Raw genomic sequence first — 21,415 nt, forward strand, 5'->3', positions numbered from 1 at the left:
TGGCAAATCGCGTTGGACAGATTTTGGAGCATAGTACATCAACTCAGTGGAGACACGTACCTACTGCGGTAAACCCAGCGGACTGCGCAACTCGTGGCTTAACACCACAAGAGTTAGCAGTACATCCATTATGGTGGTCTGGACCATCATGGCTACAGCAGCCGGAAAGCCAATGGCCTGCAAACGGAGTTCCCAGTCAGGACATCGACAGGACTATAATCGAGGAGAAACCATCAGTTTTGTTCCAAAATGCTGTGCAAGTCTCGGAGGCTCCAGAAGCCTTCATCCAAAACTCGTCCTCATACGACAAGTTAATATCAGTCATGGCATATATTCTACGGTTTATACATAACATTCAAGCCAAAGGGGACAAACTGTCTGGACCACTGAGTGTGCAGGAGCTCGATAACGCTTTAATTCATCTCGTTCGCAGCATTCAACAGGAGGTCTACGCGACAGAAATATTGAGGTTGAAGGGAAACAAGACACTGTCGGGCACACACAAGCTGTGTCAATTATCCCCATTTCTAGATGACCAACAAATTCTACGAGTCAGAGGTCGACTGCGAAATGCAATGCACCTTCCAATAAGCCAGCGACAACCAATGATCATTCCCAATCATCATCATTTTACCGATCTCGTCGTGCGTAATGCCCACCGTCTCGCACTCCACGGCGGCACCGAATTAACGCTGGCCACTATTCGACACAAATTCTGGATAGTCAACGGAAAACAAACTGTCAAACGCATTCTTCGACAATGCGTCCGATGTTTTCGTCACCGACCGAAACCAGCAGCACAATTGATGGCCGATCTTCCCCTACATAGAGTTAATCCGCCAACTCGTGCATTCATCGCCACCGGAGTGGACTATACAGGCGCGTTCGAAATTCAAGCATCCAGATTCCGTGGACACACAAACTACAAGGCGTATATCGCAGTTTTCATCTGTTTGGCTACAAAGGCAATTCATCTTGAAGCGGTCACGGGCTTAACCACCGAACACTTTCTCATGGCCCTACAACGTTTCATCGCGCGCCGGGGTTACTGTCAACACATGTATAGCGATTGCGGCACGAACTTCATTGGTGCCCACCGGGCTCTTCAAACCTGGCAAATACATTTGAAACGAGAGCTACCCACAACTGTAATACCTGCTTTAGCCGCCCGAAACGTCCAATGGCATTTTAATCCACCGCATAGTCCTAATTTCGGAGGCCTTTGGGAGGCAAATGTAAAGTCTGTCAAAACACATCTCTTTCGATCCTTTTCAGGATATAAAATGACCTACGAACAACTTGCTACCGTGCTAACACAAATTGAAGCCTGTTTAAATTCCAGGCCTTTATGTCCACTAAGCGCGGAGCCGGAGGACCTAGCTGTCCTCACCCCGGCACATTTTCTTATTGGAGATTCATTATTAGCTCCGCCGGATGTAACGACAAGGGATGTTCCACTCACAGTCCAATTTCTGGAAGGACAGAAAATGATCCGGCAATTTTGGAAGCGTTGGAGTTCGGACTGGCTATCACATCTTCAAGCCCGTCCAAAGTGGCGACATGAAACCGACAATCTACAAGTCAGCGATCTAGTAATTGTCAAGGATGACCGACTGCCACCCAACGAGTGGAAACTGGGAAGGATAATAGAAGTTCACCCTGGAGCTGACAGTTTAGTCAGAGTCGCAACTGTTAAAACAGCATCAGGCGTATACAAACGATCGGTCTCTAAACTATGTCGGCTACCGTTGCCACAGACCTCAGAATAATCCTACCACCGTTGCTAGCTCCATTCGACCATACATGTACCATAACGAACACTTTCTTTATTCACAGAGCATTCACATGTGACATCCGTTGGTTTCTAATACTGGTCCCAGTATTGGGGGCGGCATGGACGGTTTTCTAAGGGTTAAACTACAAAGAGAGTGAGAGCGCTCTAACTGCAATTGCCCACTCGGAGAACGGAATCGTTTCATGCTAGGGCGGCGTAACCTCGTCTCCGATCACCAAGAAGAGTCTTCGTTTGCGTGTCGACGAAATCACAACGACAATTAGCAGTTGCAGCTGGCCGTGCTTACACCCGTATTACCCATTACATTGTACTCTATACGCGAATTACATTTAAAGTTTAAGTTGATTGAAGTCCAAATGAATAAATCTCGAATTGTCTATATCGTGTAGTACATTATTAAACGCAAAGATTCCCCAGAGCATTTCTGCTCAACATTGAAATCTCGTATCGAGGATTTCACAACAGTTGGATCATTCTGCTTCTTAACTTAAACCCACCACAGCTGTGTAATGAAGCCATCATTTTGAATAGAAAGTTTCAAAGCGAAAATGTGTTGCTGCCACGAATCCCTATGATTAATACAGATGTGTCAATTAAAATCAAACGCAATCAATTCCCAATTCGATTGACATTCGCTACGACGATCAATAAGTCACATGGCCATAGATTCTCTGTATGTGGCTTAGATTTTGAAACACCATGCTTTTCTATATGTGACGCCATTCATCCAGTTTGTTTGTGTTGGCTAAAGGCAACTCTATTGCGCAGAGAGATTAATCTTCATTTTTAAGTAGTCTTATAAGTAAGTAAGTCCCCGCATACTTATAGTAGATAGTTATTTTTATTGAACTGAAAAATGGTTTCCTAGAAAAATTCTACATGGCAAATCAACGTTTGACGGGTCACCTAGTTATTTCATAATATTCTATAGCATGGTTCTATCTTCATGGCTATAATTATATGTACAAATTGTGATACCTGTTCATAGAACTTCAGTTGTTGTATTGGTTCATCCGAGTCGTTTTCACAAAAATCTTTAAAGAGCAGGTAACCTACAACACAAATATTAATATCGGGCATTAAAATATATAAGAACTACTTACCTAAAACTTCATTAAAAATTTTATGAAAGTTCAGTTGGTTTTCTTTTTCCAAATATTTGTACATAACGCTTCTGACACTGAAACGAAAAAAATGTGCGCATGTATTAATTTATATAATTTGAGATCACCATTATCTAAAGTTTTAAATCTTATTTCCGTTTCTTACTATACATATGTATTTAATAGTGGACTTGATTTTGACAATATACGATTAAAATTAAAAGCATAATTTGCAAGCGGCACACAGGGCCTTAAGCGAAATTATGAGTCGAAAGCCCTTTGACTAAATTATACGCATCTAATAGAGAATTTGCCAAAGCATTGGGAATCTAATCTAATCTAATGATACACATTTAGTCTCTTGTATTATTTTTAGTAATTTTTAGAGATAAAAACAGTTATCGTGCATCGACAGTAAGAGATAAAACTTTATTTTTCAAACTATATAAATTTTGGCAAATTTTCAACTTTGACTTTGGCCTAAAAAAGCTGCAATATCTTGAAATATCATCAATATAACCGGCACTCCAAGAGTAGAGGGTATATTCCATTTGTGGGGAAAGTGGACGTGTGTAAAGCCACATATTATAGTGAGTGTGAGTGAGACTGCATATGTTGATGTTGATTAACCCTTAACAGGTCCGTGGGGCTTAAAATTTTACCTTTTTGACCAATTCTTCCCAACCACCTATTTTGAGGAAAGCTACTCTGGTCCTTTTAGGTTTTCCGCCCAACCTCCTCAGATGGATTTCTAGCTATCTTTGCTCCAGGTCTCAAAGATCCTCTTCAAAAACTCCGTCTCTTCACCAGTAAAGGTTTCTTCGGGAGTAACACAGGGCAGCCATCTAGGCCCCTTAATCTTCTCACTCTTTATTAATGACCTGCCTTCGGTATTAACATACTCTCGAGTACTTATGTATGCGGATGATGTTAAGCTGTGTGTCCAGTATAAGGAATTTAATTTCATTCTTGCTTGCAATCCGGTCTTAATAACTTTCAGACATGGTGTTGTGCAAACTTGTTACACCTTAATGCCTCGAAATGCTAAGTTATTACATTTCATCGTTCTAGCCGTTTTTTGGCTCCCTATACCTTATTTGGTGGTTCTCTTGACAGAATTACCCTGGTGGATGATCTGTTCTAGCCGTTTTTTGGCTCCCTATACCTTATTTGGTGGTTCTCTTGACAGAATTACCCTGGTGGATGATCTGGGTGTTATGTTAGACGCCAAGTTAAAGTTTTCTGAACACATTTCTACCATGGTAAATAAGGCCTGTGTTTCTTGTGATTTTAAAGAGGTGGTCAAAGTAATTTGACGACCCCTATATAACAAAGACTCTCTATACCTCGCGTGTTAGAATACGGCTCCTGTGTATGGTGCCCTCAGTACAAAGTCCTGGTGTACTGTATAGAATCAGTACAGAAAACTCTTTTTTTTTTTGCTCTGCGGGGCTTTAACTGGGATGCAGGTGGGAGACTTCCATCTTACTCTAGTAGACTGCTATCAGTAAACCTCAATTCAAAATTGGTTTGATTTTTATGCACAACTTGATCGGGGGTGACATAAACTTCACGATTCCTATTAGACTTACTAGAAACTTTATACCGTTGTTGCTTCCACTGTGTAGATCGAATTATTCCTTGCATGAGCCGTTTAGGGTCTTATGCTCGGATTATAATTCCCTCTACCATATTATATCCACCACTTCCTCTTCCTCTTATTAATTCACTAATCCTTACACACCTTTTTAGTAATTATAAATGTAGTGGTATTTGTATTTTGAATGCATGCTTAGTTCTCCTAGCAATGTTTAGTTCTAATTTTCATGCCTTGGATCCACGCGTAGCAGCCTTCTGCTGGTGTCACACGGGTCTAATGCACGTTTTTTCACCATTTTGCATTCGTTCCAGATGATGGTCTTCGATGCTGACAAACCGCTGGCCATTGCGTAGTTATTTGCAATATTAAATATTGGTTCTTCAATATTTGAAGAGGGCACGCGGTCGAAGGGGATAAAAAGTATCTTATATCATACAGTCTCCTGAATCTGATCTACCTTCCCACCAATTTTCAGCCTAATCGGTTCAGCCGTTCTTGAGTTATAAATGGTGCAACTAATACGAATTTATTTTATATACATAGTACATATGTATATAGTATATAGAAGAGAACAATAGAGCTAAGCAACAGCAAACGCAAACCTAACAACAAAATCCACGCAGAAAAACATTCAAGTGCACAAAGCTAATTCCAAAAAAGCCAATAACAAACACACCAAGTGAAGTTACAAGTCCAAGTGAAGCGGGCAGCAGCCCAAGCTCGAGCGCAATGTCGCGACCACCAGACCAAAAATTGCTCACACAGTGGGAAAAAAAAGCATTCTTAGAACCAAAATACATATCAATAAACAGAAAAGATAACAAATCTTTCGAAAACACCTCCCCTTTTATAATAAAAAAAAGTCATAGACTACCAGTGTTGCGGTGAACTAGACTCGGTTAAAAAAATCAGAGACGGATCACTTCTAGTCAAAACAAAAGGAACAGCCCAGGCTACTAGACTTATGAAAATCACCAAATTCCACGACTTCGAAGTAATAGCAACCGAACACAAAACAATAAACTTTTCCAAAGGGGTAATCTACTCCAACGACTTGCGGAACATTGATATAGACGAAATCAAAAAAGAACTCAAACCTCAAAAAGTCATTGACGCAACCAAAATACTTAAACAGAAAGACAACGTACTCCATGAAACCGGACTCATCATCGTCACATTCGACACACCAACTCTACCTCAACATCTAATGATCGGTTACGAACGAGTGAACGTACGTCCTCAAACACCCCGCCCCCTTAAATGCCACAACTGCCAAAAATACGGCCACCCTTCTAAATACTGCAGATCCCCAAAGATCTGTACTAACTGCTCAGAAGTGCACCCTGCTGACGATGAACTATGCTCTAAGCCAAAGTTTTGCAGTAACTGCAAATTCAACACCGACATCCAGAATAACCACAGCCCCATAGACAAAAATTGCCCAGAGTTCTTCAAACAAAAAGAAATCACAATAATCAAAACAATCGAAAAAGAGGATTTCACTACCGCAAAGAAAATGTACCACCAACGGAACCCCCATCGATCCACACCATAGGCTGAAGTAGCCCGCCATCAACAACCAAAACCTCATCTCACTGAAACATCTACCTCATCATCGCCCACCTATAACCAATCACACCAAATAAGACCAATCAAAGACTACGGAGACATCACCCCAAACACACATCCAATCAACCCTAAGCCAACTTCATCCCAACTACACCCCCCCAGTCAACAACAAGAAATGGATATGGACATCGAAACTACGCTAAAAATACCAAAAACTCGAAAACTATCCAAGATTCTGACCATAAACTCAGAAGCGAGACTAAGGAAAAAGACAAACTTAACCTTAACTTAAACACCTCAAAGCCAAAGATTAAACTGAAAAAAATAAGACCCCAAACGCAAACCTAGCCCTTTTATCTAATAATGCATTAGCAAACCAAATTTAGAGCGAAGACGATCTTTAAATATCAACCCAAACTAGCAATTATCACTAAACCCTATCACTAAGAAAACAAAACACTACTCCCACTAACATATAATGCTCAAAATAATCCAACGGAACATCCACGGATACAAGAATTATTATATAGAACTACAAACACTCATGAAATCCCACAACCCTCAAATTATTGCATTACAGGAAACCCACATAACGAACCCCATCTCACTCCCAATCCCAATTAACTTTAGCCTATACTGCAATAACAACGCCACAAATGATTTCGGTGGCACAGCTCTCCTCATTCACAACTCCATCTCCCATACCCAAATTCAACTCAACGCAGACTTTGACGCAGCAGGCGTCACCATTAGGTCCAAATCAAATCTCAATATCATATCCGCCTACATATCCCCTAACAAATCCTTCAACACCCGTAACCTCCAAAACGTCCTCACCCCGGCAAACGACCACACCATTGTCCTAGGAGACTTCAACAGCTGGCACCCTTACTTGGGCTCACCTAAGGCCAACTGCAGAGGGAAAACAATAGCCTCATTCCTAGACCGCTCGAACTTCATCCTACTTAATGACAATACTCCGACCCACTTCTCAACACACAACACATTTACCCACATCGATCTCTCACTTGCAACATCCAGAATTGCTCCAGAGATCCTCTGGCAAGTGATAGATGACCTTTACGGTTCTGACCACTTTGCCATCTTACTTTCACTACTCAACACTCCCTCTCCCTATCCTTCCTCCCCCTTCACCCCTAAACCGACTTTCAATCTCAAAAGCGCAGACTGGGATCTCTTCAGGAAACATACAGCCCGCTTCATCTCCATAACCCAATCAAATAAAAATGTCAATAGAGAAGCCGCCCTAATAAAAAAAATACTTATCCAAAGTGCCCACCTTTCTATCCCACAAAACACCACCTTCTCTCTCACCCGCACTGTTCCCTGGTGGAACAAACAACTTTCACTCCTCAAAAGAGACAAAGCCGTAAAATGGAACTACCTCAAGCACAACATTAGCAACCATAACATCATAGAATACAAAAAATCAAAAGCGTGTTTTAAAAGAGCAATTAGAGAAGCCAAACGAAAATCGATCCTTGAGTTCACAACCCATATACATCCAAACTCAGATCCAACCACAAAATGGTCCAACATCAGACGTCTCTGCGGTCTTAACCCCACTAAAAATATCCATGCCATTCACAACCCGTACACCCAATCACAAACAACCTGTCAATCCGAAATAGCCAACTCCTTTGCCCAGACATGGTCAGAAGAAGCAGACGACATCAACTTCTCCCCAACATTCCTGTCCAACAAACTCCTCATTAATACCCCTTCTAACTATAACCCAACACCATCAGCCCTAGAAATCGAGAAAGACATAACATTAATCGAATACACATCAGCACTGTCCACCTTGAAAGGCAACACTCCTGGTCTTGACCGAATTTCTTACTCTATGCTAAAGAACTCACCCTACCCCCTCAAAACCAGAATCCTAACCCTCTACAACAAGATACTCGACATCCCACAATCCCTTAAACTCAGCCTAGTCCTTTCCATCTTAAAACCACAAAAACCCCAAACCGATATCAAATCTTACAGACCCATCTCTCTAAACTCATGCCTAGCCAAAACTCTGGACAAGATTGTCGCAAAAAGGTTGTAGTGGTTTGTTTTAAATAACAACCTGATCCACAACAACCAACTAGGGTTCAAAAGAGGCAAATCTGTACTAGACAGTCTACCAGAGCTATCGCCCTGAAAAAACACCTCGCAGTCATCTCGCTGGACTTCACCAAAGCCTTCGACAGAATTGGTATTCACACCGAAATAAACCAACTAAAACGAGGGGGAACGTTGTGAGTTGCTGCGGACACCGCAACTCTACAGTTATACCCGATACTAAGTCATTATGGCTCTCCTCCGGCAGACGGCGCTAATATTAAACGACACGACAAAGAGTGCGTGCGAGAGAGACAGAAAATCAGTCTGAGCGTGACGTCGGGCGCTGCGTAGCCACTGCAAATTGATTTGTTCCTTTTGGCTATAAAAATGATCTGATCTGATCCAGATTCAGCAATCTGATAGATATGGTCATTCTCTATGATTCTGCGTTTTCAGTTTTCTCGAATCTGCAATATTGTGGATGCAACAGATTTTCGTCCCTTGTGGGGGCGGATGGGGGTGGGGCGAAATTTTGAGATAAAGGTTTTATAGTGAGTTCTAACAGAAGTGCGGATACTCTAGCCTTAATAGTCTCTGAGATTTGTGGTTGCCCCAGATTTTCGTCCTTTGCGTGGGCGGAAGGGGGTGTGGCGAAATTTGGACACGAAACGGTCAAGGTCCGATTTCGCAGGAGTGTGGATACCAAATTTGGTTGCTCTCGCTCTTATAGGTTCTGAGATCCTTGAACTCATATTTTGCAATTGGCAAAACCGACCATGAAACCTGTGTGTTAGAGTGAGAAAGAGCGAGAAAGAGTGAAATTGTTTTCGTTATTCTGGCTATAATAATTATACGATCTGGTTCAGATTTTGCACTCTGTAAGATATAGTCATCTTCTACGATTCTGCCACAGATTTTCGCTCTTTGTGGGGGCGGAAGTGGGCGGGGCAACGTTTTGAAATATTCTTGTAGCAGTGACATATCACAGAAGTCTGGATCCAAAACATCGTTGCTCTAGTTCTTCTAGTCTTTGAGCACTAGGCGCTAAAGGGGACGGACAGACAGACATGGCTCAATCGACTCGGCTATTGATGCTGATCAAGAATATATATACTTTATGGGGTCGGAAACGATTCCTTCTGGACGTTACACACATCCACTTTTACCACAAATCTAATATACCCCAATACTCATTTTGAGTATCGGGTATAAAAAGTCCCACAACTAACATCCAAACAATATTTAACCAAATAGACGACTGGTGCAATCACTCAGGCTCAATCCTCTCTAAAGAAAAATCCCAACTCCTTCATATATGCCGCAAACACAACTGCAAACCCAAGATACTCACCGGTGGCACAACCATCCAAGCTACCCACACACTCAGAATCCTAGGGCTCACAATCAACCCTAAATACAATTTAATCTCTCACATCAACAAACTCAAAATTGACCTTGCTAAGCCACTAGGCATTATCACACCTGTCTTCATTTAAATATAACAGCCACACTTCATCATTAGTGCAAATCATAAAATCCATAATCATTTCCAAAATAGATTTCTGCCTTCCCATATGGATTTGCTCCCAAATCCCAACTTAACCGCCTAAAAACCATCCTAAATACAGCAATAAGAGCCGCCCTTGGAGCATTCCGTACCACCCCCATAAATAATATGTTAGCTGAAACCAACATCTTCACCATTGAAAGCAAACGAGACTACCTTACCGGGAAAATCTCTAAAAACCTCATCCACGGAAAATCCACCCCCCTAAATACCCTTACCAAAAGCCATAAAAGAAAAAACCGACTGCTCAGCACGGTAGACAGAGCCATACAAGTGTCCCAAAAACACCTCATCCCTTTTTCCCCAATCAGAACCTCAACATCCAAAAAATTCAACATCCTTAACATCCACAAATCAACAAACATCAACCTCTCCAACCACAACAAAAACACTACCGCTACAATAGTCTTCCACCAACTTTTCCACTCTATCAAATCAGCTCTCCACAAACACAACTTCCTTTACACAGACGGCTCCAAAGCCGGGGACATTACCAGCTACTGTATTACAAACGAGTCAGCAGTAATAAAAACTGGATTGCTGCCAACAAACTCATCTGTACTCTCCAGCGAAATAATTGAAATACACGAAGCCATCTTATTTACCCGATATAAACGTGGAAAATATGCTATCTGCACCGACTCCCTCTCCTCTATCACCTCAATCAGGAACCCCAACAATCACTCCTTCTACGCCTCCTCGGTCAGAAACCTATTATCCACCCACTTCCCTAAGATCCTAATAATCTGGATACCCAGTCACATAGGCATAAAAGGCAACGAATTTGCCGACTCTATCCTTAATAGAAGGCACCAGGTCATATTTAATAGACTGAGACTGGGCCACATCAAGCTGACAAAGGCCCACTACATTGACAAAACATTGCCCAACACGTGTCGATTGTGCCACAACTCGAACATAGACTTACGACACACACTATACACCTGTCCCTCACTCTCAACACAAAGGTCCCTATCATTCAATTACAACGACCCCATGCACCTTATCGCAAACCCCACCAACTCAAATTCCAAAATTATCCTCAAATTCCTTCAAACCGTAAATATCCTCCACAATATATAACCGAACACACTGTAAATAAATACTCATCCCAAGTGAAAAAGCACCCTTTCCTCAAAAGAAACTCGTCATTTCGGGGCCATTTCGTGTTCTGACACCTTCAGGTTATAACATTTGTCAACCAAAATAATTATTTTTTCATAATATGGTTTCGTGGATTATTAGCATGATAGTAGTCAAGACGTACGCGGATTTATCAACATTATAATGTGTCAATTCATACAGAAAAGTATATATATATATATATATATATATATATATATATATCCTATTCATCTAGCCGGCCAATTCACTTGCGCCCAACGCCCAACTATGAGTTAAATTAAAGGAGTCCACAAAACGAAACGAATGCGACGCAATAGCCTCAGACAACTGGAATTTTTGCATGCGAAGTCTCTCTGTGTTATCTTTCATTGCTTGGGCTTACCGTACGCATAGCAAAGCAACAACTGAAAGCTTATTGCTGACAAAAATTTGAAATTTTATATCTCAATATTTTAACAATATATTAAGCTTATTTTGGTATTTATTTTTCTCTTCTGAAACAAACAAATTATCGAATCGAATTCAAATGCCACGAATTCATCAAGCATCCCTGGTAGAAAGTGATCAATGAAAGATCCAAGTCACTACAAGTAAATTTATTATAGTATTATTTCCTCACCAAAAAAAGGTACTATTCGGCCCTAGAGTGTGTCTGGTGTAGATTCTCGGCTTGTGTCGGATTTAAGAAGTGTGCTTCGTGTTGGAAGATTAAAAGGTTGTTTGTCCAGGAGCTACGAGAACAAGAAATATGACGACTTTTGCCACTTGTTTTCCGTGGCTGTGCAACAAAAAATAATATAATAAACAATAATCAAATAAAGAACTTAACATCGTCACAAGCTTTGAAGCTTTTTGAAAATTTGCGTATCGTTTACGACCGTACATATGTATGTCGTTTAGTCGACTACCCCCTACAGGCCAAAACGGAGAAAATAAACAAATTTTGTTTTTAAAATATAGGTTTTTTAATCTTTGATTTTAATCAGCGTTGTATGAGCGGGTTTAAATGATTTAAGAAGTGCTTATTTAAGTTTGTAGGAGAAATATTCCTCCAGAGCGTACAATTGTACAATTCGTACACTAATCTTTTAATGGTTGTATTCCACTAGCAAAAAAAACAACAATAAATTTGTGTTGATGTTGTTTGTTTGCCAGAGTTTCTTTCATTTCTTGGCTTCCGGGCTGCGAACTACAAACCAATCCACGCAACGGAATTTATTTAAAGCCCGAAAAAATTAATTAAGAACCTTTAGAAATTACATGCAGCTACATATGTATAAACTATATATATACATTTTAACACAGCCTTTCGTTAAATTATAGTACACGCACACAAATAGTACATAGGTAAGTTATTAAAATTGTTTATTAAATTTACATAAATTGCTTTTATACACGTAAAGTTTATTACTTTAAATTTAAATTAGACTATCAACACATCTATGCATAATACATTTTTAAGTTGTCCTGCTTTCCGTTCAGTGAATCATTATTGAAGAACATAAATACTCATTTACAAATGTAAACATGCATGCAATAAAACGTACATAAATATGTATATTCAAACAAGACCGTAATGTTGAAAAGATGAGTGGATAGAATAATTTGGGTATACGTCTGTACATACATGCACGCATATTTAAAATGTGTACCTGGGGTCTGGTAAAGTTAATTTCTTGCTGGCCCTTGCAGCTGGAGTGCATTTTGACTTCTCCATTGCCATCAGATAGCTGACATCAGCTAATACAGCTTCCAAGTCCGCCATAGCCTTAATATATTTTTGTTTACGTTGACTTCTCTTTCATTCACGTAAATTATCAAATATTGTGTTAAGTTTAATTTGGTTGATTGAACCAATTCTAAAGAATAGTTATTTTTAATTAAAAAAAGTTGATGTACTAATTTATTTCTGACAACAAAAATAAATAGTATGTATATATTTTTCGTTAAACACTTCTTCCTCTTAACAAAAATAGTTGACTAGCAATCGATATTTTTTAGCATATCGATATCCACAGTGGAAAATATAGATATATGGCATTCCTAGCAGCGATTTAGATTTGGGTACTAACCATATAGATGTGCCAGTTCATACTACGAAACGTCACACGCTGGGTTACCAGTCTGAGAACCCCAAAGACTTGGGCTCTGGCGTTCAGGTACTGACGGGTCATCATGAGAGAGCGCCGAGAGAAGATCTTTGCATGCCTTAGTACACACGCAATATGTTTCGACAAAAATATGTGTTGGTAATTGCTACATCTTCATCATCCATTACAAGAAAAAAATTAATAAATCTTCCGCGCAAATTTAATGTACTTGTTATTGGCATCAGCTGTTTTTGACGGATGGTGCATGGTGGATGGCGGATGGTGCCAATTTGAATCGGAGCTTCACATCTGTCAAAAGATCCCACCATTCCTCCGGGATTGGCACAGTGTGCAGAGCCTATAATATGCTATTCACACTGACGACCATCCACCATCCATTTCGAGAATGGTCCGTAAGGTTTTGCCGTTCTGAAAATTTCCCAGTTAGTTCACCATCCATTTTGGATGTTCCTAAACCGCACGTTTCTATGCGATAGTTAGCCGATGGTTTTCAAATGCAACTCTGAATAATTGTCATTCACAATGGAAAAATGGTATTCACTGCGAAAACGTAAACAATGATTGTGACAAAATTAACAAAAAACAAAAACAACAACAGAACAGCTCGGAAGGACAGCAGACCAAATTTTCGAAAAACTTATTAATACAATGGATTTAGTGCCAGAAAACTCCTCCAGTGGTACGTTGAATAGATATATTTGTTTTTTATTGTTTATAATATATAATATTATTACACAATGCAGCAAACAAGAGAACAACAGCAGGCGGCAGGGTGAAATGGAGTGCCGCGCTTGAGTGCCTGCTGATTGACATATGTATGGCAGGAGAAAATTGAAGATTTGCGCGGACCACGCAAAAATTCACATGTGTACATGGAGATTGCCGAGTCCATGAAGGAGGCTGGGCTTGAGCTTGGATGGGGCGAGATAAGGACAAAGCTCGAGAACATGACCAAAAAATACAGGTAAATAACTCTGCCAAATAAAAGATTGTGAAACCTACTATTTTTTTATACTTTGCAGGATTGAAAAAAATAAAATTGGAACGAGCGGGGGTGCTCCATCTGGGTGGCAACATTACGATAAATTAGACTCATTTCTGGGGTGCTACCGGATAAACAACATGGAGCAGAGCACATTGGACAACTACAGTAAGTTTTATTAATTTATTGCTAAAAAAATATATTTCATTTAAGGTGTTCATTGCAGATCCTAATAAGTACTTTTCGAGTATTATTGAGATGGACCTGGACGGATCTTGTTGCTCCAGCACCTTGTCTGGGCCTCCGCCAAAGAAAAAGACCGACATTTCGTTGCTGGCAGAGATCGCCCAGGAGCGTCTCGAACAACAAAAGGACCACCACGTTTTGCTGTGCAACCACAGCCGAAATAATTGCTATATCTTCATCATCCAGTATAATAATTAATAAATCTTCCGCGCAAATTTAATGAACTTGCTATTGGCATCAGCTGTTTTTGTTGAATGGTGGATGGTGGCAGTGTGAATCGGAGTTTCACATTTGTCAAAAAATCCCACCATTCCCCCGGGATGGGCTCAGTGTGCAGAGCCTATAAGGTTTTGCATTTCTGAAACTTTCCCAGTTATTCCATCACCCATTTTCGACGTTCCTAAATCGCACGTTGCTACGCGATAGTTAGCCGATGGTTTTAAAATGCAACTCCGAATAATTGTCATTCACAACGAAAAAATGGTATTCACTGCGAAAATGTAAATCATGATAGTGACAAAATGCAAAAAATACAACAGCAATAACAGCAGCAGAAACAGAACAAAAGAGCGTAGTTTATAAATATATATGAAATGGAAGAAGCATCAGAAAATTCCTCCAGCAGTGGTACGTTTAATAGATATATTTGTTATATATTACTTTAATTATATTATGTAGCATTAATACACAAGGCAGCACATACGATAACAGCTGGCGAAATGGACTGCTGCACTACAGAACCTGCTAATCGACAACTGGCAGGAAAACATTGAAGATCTGCGTGGAGCACGTAAAAATTGCAGATGTTGCTGAGTTCTTTTCGGACATCATCGAGTTTTACCTGGATGGTTCCTGTAGCTCCAGCCCCTTTTCTGGCAACAATGGGCCCCCGCCAAAGACAACCAAAAAGGACGACATATCTTAGCTGCCAGAGATCGCCAAAGAGCGACTCGAAGAGCAGGAGGACCATCACAGGAGGTCGGAAAAGGTGGTCCAGGTCCTAATCGGCACGCAAACACAATTTCAGAATAATTTGTTGGAAGCTATAAAAATAAAAATAAATAAGTGTTTAATTTTCGTTTCTTGATTTCGATCCATCGTAGCCATTCACGCCGTTATCAATTTTTACGGATGTTAGGTAATTGGGCGACATGTACTCCTCCGAAAACTCGTCGATATGTTCTCTGCAGAACTCGTGCACACACTGTTTGGAGGCACACTGAAAAGCCTGCCATTTGTTCGTTACTCAGAGGACGAAACCAACGTGTATAGCGCAATGGCGTTGTGCTTTTCCGAAGCAATTGCAGCAGTTTGTAGCCTTTTTCCGCAGCACTTGCAGCCGATTCACTAAAATCTCAAAGCACGGCCTCTCCATTCGAAAACTTTCTTTGAAAAACTCCTCTTTGTTTTCAGGTACATCATTCTCCCAAAACGTCCCGAACCGCTTTTAAAAACACTTTAAACTTTGGTTGAAGTTAGCAGAAGAAGTACTCACAAACGACCACAACCATTCTCGCTTCAGTTTTTATTGGGCAGATACCCAGTAAATCATCTCATCCTCGTCAAAGTTAAATACATCATCTTCATCATCATTCAATTGCAGCAACATTATTAGTTGATGCAAGAAAATATTTTTCTGTTGAACCACAGCCAAAATATTTGCCAAGTCTTCATATCCATTTTAGGGGGAAAAAAATGTACAAATCTTCCGCGCAAAAATATTGTGTACTTGTCGGCATCAGCTATTTTTGACGGATGGTGGATGGTGCCAGTGTGAAACGGAGTTTCACATCCATCAAAAAATCCCACCGTTCCCCCAGAGCCTATTAAGGTTATCCCTGAGCTAATATGCACGATAAAGGTGTCAAATTTATCTGATTGCATCATCTTTTGCAAGTGCAAGTGTCAAAGGAACACTGATAAAAAAATGTATTGTAATTACGGCAAAATGGCCGTCAGCCATCGGGTGCCACAGGGGGGACAAACGGATGACAGGTCGGCTCGCACAACTGTAAACTCGGAACTCAGCAGCCACTTCGGTTAGTAATACCCGGTGCGGCCTGCGTCCCACACCCCCTCTGACACAGTGGGTTGCGAGCGAACCGTCACCCGCCGTAACTGTACACACCGGTGGAAGTGCGACTATACTCTCCCCGTGAGGGCGGCTGGAAACAGGTCGAATGGTAGTCGGGCGGAGAGAAGAAAACTCTCAGTGAAATTACCCCAATCCAAGGTGACACTGTTAAATGCCGAGGGATGCGTGGCCGGGGGGTGCCCGGTCACTAATATGCGGACTCTGGATACCTGCCGACCGCCAGTTGAAATCAGGCTTCGCGGGGCAAGCGGGCTATGCCTACCCCTTCCCGCCTACTCGTACGAATAACTATGAAAAGCTAAAAAAATATAAAAAACAACAACACCGCAAAGGAGCTCGGTACTCCTTTTAAAGTACCGGAGGGACAAGACCATCCAGTCGGTCCACCCGGCAGCCTCAGCGAGGGGGGGGGGGGCCGAAAAGTCAATCGGGTGGCTCCAAGGGCGAGTCGGGTACCGGGGATGTTGCTAAGCAGAGCTAAATCGCGGCTGGTAAGCGCTCCGGGACCCAAGAACCCAAGGAAGCCCCGACAGGTAGCGTCCCTGCACAACGGAGAGGAAAGCCGTCGTACCAGGACAATGACCAATGAGGACCACAACAACAAGTCGTCAGCCGAAAGAAAGGAGCAGAGGCTGTGGGCATCCTCTATCCTGCAACATTTCCAGCCAGCCAAGGCCGGAAAGGGCGCAGCCAAGGCCCCCAACAAGCGGCAACGCTCAGCACCGGAGGATTCTGCTAGTCAGCCAGGCCAAGCCCAGCAACCCAAGCGGGTGAAGACCCACCTCACGAACCAATCGTTCGCTGAGGTGGCGAGGGGAAAGATCCTAATCGGTGTCCTTGACAGGGGCGCCGAGGACGGCCATGTCCCTCGCGACAAGTGGCACCTGGTGGAGAACGAGCTCCAGGACCGGTTCCTTCAGGAATTGGAGGAGAACAGCGGACCACCGCCAAAGTGTGAGGACGCAGAGTGGCATCAAGGCAAGGTGAAGGCCATCGCCTGCCAAGACGCTCGCTCTGCGGCCCTTTACATGAAAGCGGTGGCTGCTCTCAAAAAGAGGTTTATCCAGTGGCGAAACTGGAGGCCGTGAAGTGGGAAGATGTCCCCAGCCGACCAAGAGCCAGAGCATGGGTCACGGCTAAGCCCGCAGAGCCTGAAAAGAGAGCTCCTCGCAAAGACGGACGGTGTGGGTGACTACGGTTACAAAAAGGTCACATTAACCACCTAACCGATCGAAAGGGCAGGAAAGCGGAGATCGGGCCAGACCCGGAGCTGCCGGATATCCCGAAGGAGGGGGCATCGTGTGAAACGGACAACCTGTCGTCGGATGCGGCGTCCGTGATGTCGGACGACATCTTGGATGATTACGCGTTCCATGAGAGCGACTAAGCCAGGGGTCTCAGCCACATCGTTGTCAGGCAGGAGCCGGAGTCCCCCGACACCGATCTAGAAACTACAATGGTGGAGGTGAGGCTCAGAAATGTCATTGACGCTGCTGCAGATAAACCTTCACCATTGTAAGGCAGCATGCGCTGCTCTAGTGCTCCACCTGGCCAAGGAGCCGACATAGTCCTCATTCAGGAGCCCTGGATCCTCGGAAACAGGGTCTCCGGTCTGAGGACTTCTGACTACAAGCTATACGTAGCTGAGACCGCAGGTAAAATTCGTACCTGCATTCTTGCAAAAAGAGAGTTGCACTTATTTTTGCTCCCAAATTTCAGCAACGAAGACCACACCGCAGTGAGCCTCTAAGGCCAGGAGTGCTCATTGAGGATCTGCTCCGCATACATGGGGCATGATCAGCCAGACCCCTCTCCACATGCGCCTCTCCGGGCTCTAATCGCAGACTGTTCGGCCAAAGGCATCGGCCAAAGATATCGGTGCGACGCCAGTGCACATCTCTGTCAGTGGGGAAGCACTGACAGAAACGAAAGGGGTGAGTACCTTTTCAGTTACTTACTGACCACTCAGATGGTCTTATACCGGGGTAGTGATCCCACCTTTATTATTAAAAACCGCAAGGAGGTCCTGGACCTCACGCTTGCCTCTCATGAGATACATAGTAACATTGTATCCTGGAGGGTCCTGGAAGAGGAGTCCTTCTCGGACCATAGGTACGTGGAAACTGTTTTCTCCTTCTCAGTACCGAAGCCAGTTCAATTCCGGAACATCAGGCGGACAAACTGGACTCGGTACTCTGATTACTCTCGGAACTCCGGAAAGCCTCCCGGATACTCTTCAATAAAGCTAAGGCTGAGAACGTTGAGCAAAACTGGGCCGAGTACAAGGCCAGTCTGTCGTCAAAGGAACTTAGGAACGCCAAACGCGCCTCCTGGCGTAAGTTCTGCAGCGAAATCGAGAACAACTCAGAAGATTCGCGCTTGCGCAGAGTGCTCTCGAAGACAACACAAACCCTGGGCTAATTGAAGAACACCGACCAGTTCTGGACTACGTCCAGCGATGTATCTCTAAATCTTCTCCTAAATACTCACTTACCTGGCTGCGATGAAAACAGATCCAACTACTTTGCGCCTCCTTCTGTCGTCTCAAATGCCCTCCTGAGCCTGCTAAGCCGGGAGAACATCTCCTGGGCGATCAGAAGCTTTAAACCTTACAAATCCGCGGGCCGAGACGGCCTTTTCCCTGCCCAACTGATTCACGCGGGTCATAAAGCCATTAACTGGCTCAAAATAATTTACGAGGAATCTTCTCCCATGGGTGTATCCTTAACAGCTGGCTTCAGACCAAAGTCGTATTCATACCCAAGGCAGGCAAGCACTCGCATACTGCCCCAAAAGATTTCAGACCCATTAGTCTATCGTCTTTTCTTCTGAAGGCGATGGAACAGCTCCTGGGGCTGCATCCCACGGCGTGTATTCCGCCCAGTCTGATCTCGGACTCCCAGCATGCCCAGAAGGCGCCTTTAATAATATCCTTCCGACCGCCATCACGGGAGCACTGTCGGATCTGGGGGTTGACTCCAGGACGGTGAGCCTGATCGATCAGATGCTGCAGTGCAGGACGGTTGAGGCATCACTGAGGACGTCAACGTGCACCAGATTTGTCAGCAGAGGCACACCGCAGGGCGGAGTCCTCTCGCTCCTCCTATGGAAAGTGGCAGTGAACACACTGCTGCGGGAGATATTAGGGGGTGGCTGCCGTGTGGTTGCGCATGCGGACGATGTTGCTATAGCCCGACTATATACACCGACATCATGCGACCAATCATGCTCTATGGAGTGGTACTTGGTGGCCAGCCTTAGACAAAAGTAATTGTCTTAACAGACTCAGTAGAGTTCAATGCATGGCAGAGCTATGGGGGGGGGGTTACGCACTACTCCTGGGGAAGCCCTGGATACCGTGCTGAACGTCCTCCCTGTAGATCTCATGAGTGAGAAGGTGGAAAGCGTCCGTGGTTGGGCACTCGGGAGTCCTGATAAGACTCCCGCAATTACCAGAGAGGACAGGTTACTGTATCCCTAGTGATCACCTCTCGACGCCCTTCTAGGTATCAATCCCACCTAGGGAGGACTGGGAGATGGGCGAACCAGGACCTGCAAATGCGGTTCACTTCTACATTGATGGCTCAAAGTTGGACGGCCGCGTGGGAGGCGGAGTCTACTGCAGCGAGCTGAACATCAGTCATTGCTTCAGGCTCCCGGATCACTGTAGTGTGTTCCTAGTGGAGGTTGAAGTTATCAAGGAGGCCATTTCTATCGTCTCCAAACTACTTCTAGACATGCACTCAGTGTGCGTCTTCTCGGACAGTCAAGCAGCTATTAAAGCTCTAAGCTCAATATCGTTGAACGCAGGTCTCTGTACGAGATCGCAGAGCAGTTAGATCTCTTCCTTATATGGGTCCCCGGCCACAGGGACATCGAGGGGAACGACGCCGCCGACGAGATAGCCAGGCAGGGTACTACGACTCCTCTCCTGTCGGATAGGGAGCAAGTAGCGATGCATTTGGCTACGTGCAGGCTCCTAACGCACGAATTGTTTGAGCAAAATGCCAATAGGAGATGGCAGCAAACAGTTTCCTATAAAATCTCAAGATTGATATGGCCATATTGATCGAAGAAGCGCTCAGCCGAGCTGTATAGGCTCAGCAGAGCACAGTGCTCTGCAGTTACTCGAGCCATTACGGGACACTGGCAGATTGGCACTCATGCCTGTAGACTGTCAATCCCTCATAACGACTTCTGCAGGAGTTGTCGCGACTAGGAAGAGGAGGAATCGGTCCCCCACTTCTTCTGCCACTGCCCGGCCCTTGGAAATCGTCGTCTTCGTATTCTCGGGGCCGCTTTCCTCACGGACATTTAGGACCTCTCCGAAATCAAACCAGGGACCTTGTTCAAATACATCCAAGCGACCGGATGGGACTGCCCTTAATCCTGCAGTAGCCTGCTCTCACGGTTCAGGCAACGAGGAGGAGCACATGCCCATGCGGCAACACAATGGACCTCCCATAGGTCCAAGTGAGCTTGGGGGGGCGGGAGGCTTTTACCCAAAGAAATAAAGAAGCAGAGGACTGTACGCCTAATTCGGGAAGTACGCCTAACATGGGTAGCGTCTAACTGCGCCTCAAAAAGCGCCACCCCAACGACAAGGACGCACACAACCTAAAGGTAGGCGAGGTGGGAAGGGACTTAGGTCACGAGTCCATCGTGGAGGCCGCCCAGGGTCTTGCGCTCGAAGACGCATAGAAAGAAGAGGAGGACGGTGACCTGACGCTGGTAGTCAACCCGTCAGGTGCAATAATATGGTATCTGGCTGGAGAAAGAAGAGGTATTGATATAGATGTCCCAAAAAGTCTAGGTTCGTTAGCTCATTTTGATGAAAGTCAACTAGACAATATAGATGAATCAAAGCCGATAATAGACACTGAAGTCGAAAGCGACACAGAATTAAATCCTCAATTAGAAAGTATAGACCTTTGCAAAGATATAATAGACACCGACGTCGGAAGCGACTCGGAACTAAAAACCGAAATGACAATATCAGACAAAATGAACCAAGTAGAAAAAGATCGGCAGTACGTGAAACTAGTCTCATCCTCTATCCCAGAGTTTGACGGCAGTAAACAGTCTCTTCAACGTTTCTTAACAGCGTTAAAAAACACGGATAGGACTAAAGGAGATCAAGAAGATC

The 21,415-nt window shown here is 43.6% G+C and overlaps 2 protein-coding genes across 5 annotated transcripts in view; one reads left to right on the plus strand and one right to left on the minus strand.

Moving 5' to 3' along the window:
- The window catches only part of Gprk1 (G protein-coupled receptor kinase 1), a 235,484-nt gene extending 222,646 nt beyond the window's left edge, over positions 1–12,838 (minus strand). For 2 of the 3 annotated variants that reach the window (XM_033378236.1, XM_033378237.1), the window contains exons 1-3: positions 12,488–12,838; positions 2,899–2,975; positions 2,774–2,847 (exon numbers count right to left, since the gene is read on the minus strand). In XM_033378236.1, coding sequence (XP_033234127.1) covers positions 2,774–2,847; positions 2,899–2,975; positions 12,488–12,600 — 264 coding nt within the window. In that variant the 5' untranslated portion in view covers positions 12,601–12,838. The remainder of the gene's footprint in view (positions 1–2,773; positions 2,848–2,898; positions 2,976–12,487) is intronic. The other variant, XM_033378235.1, reaches the window with a different exon arrangement.
- On the plus strand, positions 11,403–14,398 carry LOC26532270 (uncharacterized). Of its 2 annotated transcripts, none has more exons than XM_033378241.1 (4): positions 11,403–12,182; positions 13,690–13,910; positions 13,969–14,096; positions 14,155–14,398. In XM_033378241.1, exons 2-4 carry the CDS (start codon positions 13,819–13,821, stop codon positions 14,370–14,372), a joined length of 438 nt encoding a protein of 145 aa, XP_033234132.1. In that variant the 5' UTR covers positions 11,403–12,182; positions 13,690–13,818; the 3' UTR covers positions 14,373–14,398. The 2 variants fall into 2 exon arrangements, with proteins under 2 accessions (XP_033234132.1, XP_015040912.2); XM_015185426.2 differs by lacking the exon at positions 11,403–12,182 and adding an exon at positions 13,333–13,625.
- Positions 14,399–21,415: the final 7,017 nt, after the last annotated feature.

The sequence above is a fragment of the Drosophila pseudoobscura genome, chromosome 3 (assembly GCF_009870125.1).
Source record: "Drosophila pseudoobscura strain MV-25-SWS-2005 chromosome 3, UCI_Dpse_MV25, whole genome shotgun sequence".
Taxonomy (NCBI): domain Eukaryota; kingdom Metazoa; phylum Arthropoda; class Insecta; order Diptera; family Drosophilidae; genus Drosophila; species Drosophila pseudoobscura.

What these genes read in the sequence shown, in the direction of transcription:
- LOC26532270 (XM_033378241.1), top strand. Translation starts at nt 13,819, where the DNA reads ATGGAGATTGCCGAGTCCATGAAGGAGGCTGGGCTTGAGCTTGGATGG. An exon ending in AACATGACCAAAAAATACAG is followed by an intron (nt 13,911 to 13,968) that starts GTAAATAACTCT and finishes TATACTTTGCAG; the next exon opens with GATTGAAAAAAATAAAATTG. An exon ending in GAGCACATTGGACAACTACA is followed by an intron (nt 14,097 to 14,154) that starts GTAAGTTTTATT and finishes TGTTCATTGCAG; the next exon opens with ATCCTAATAAGTACTTTTCG.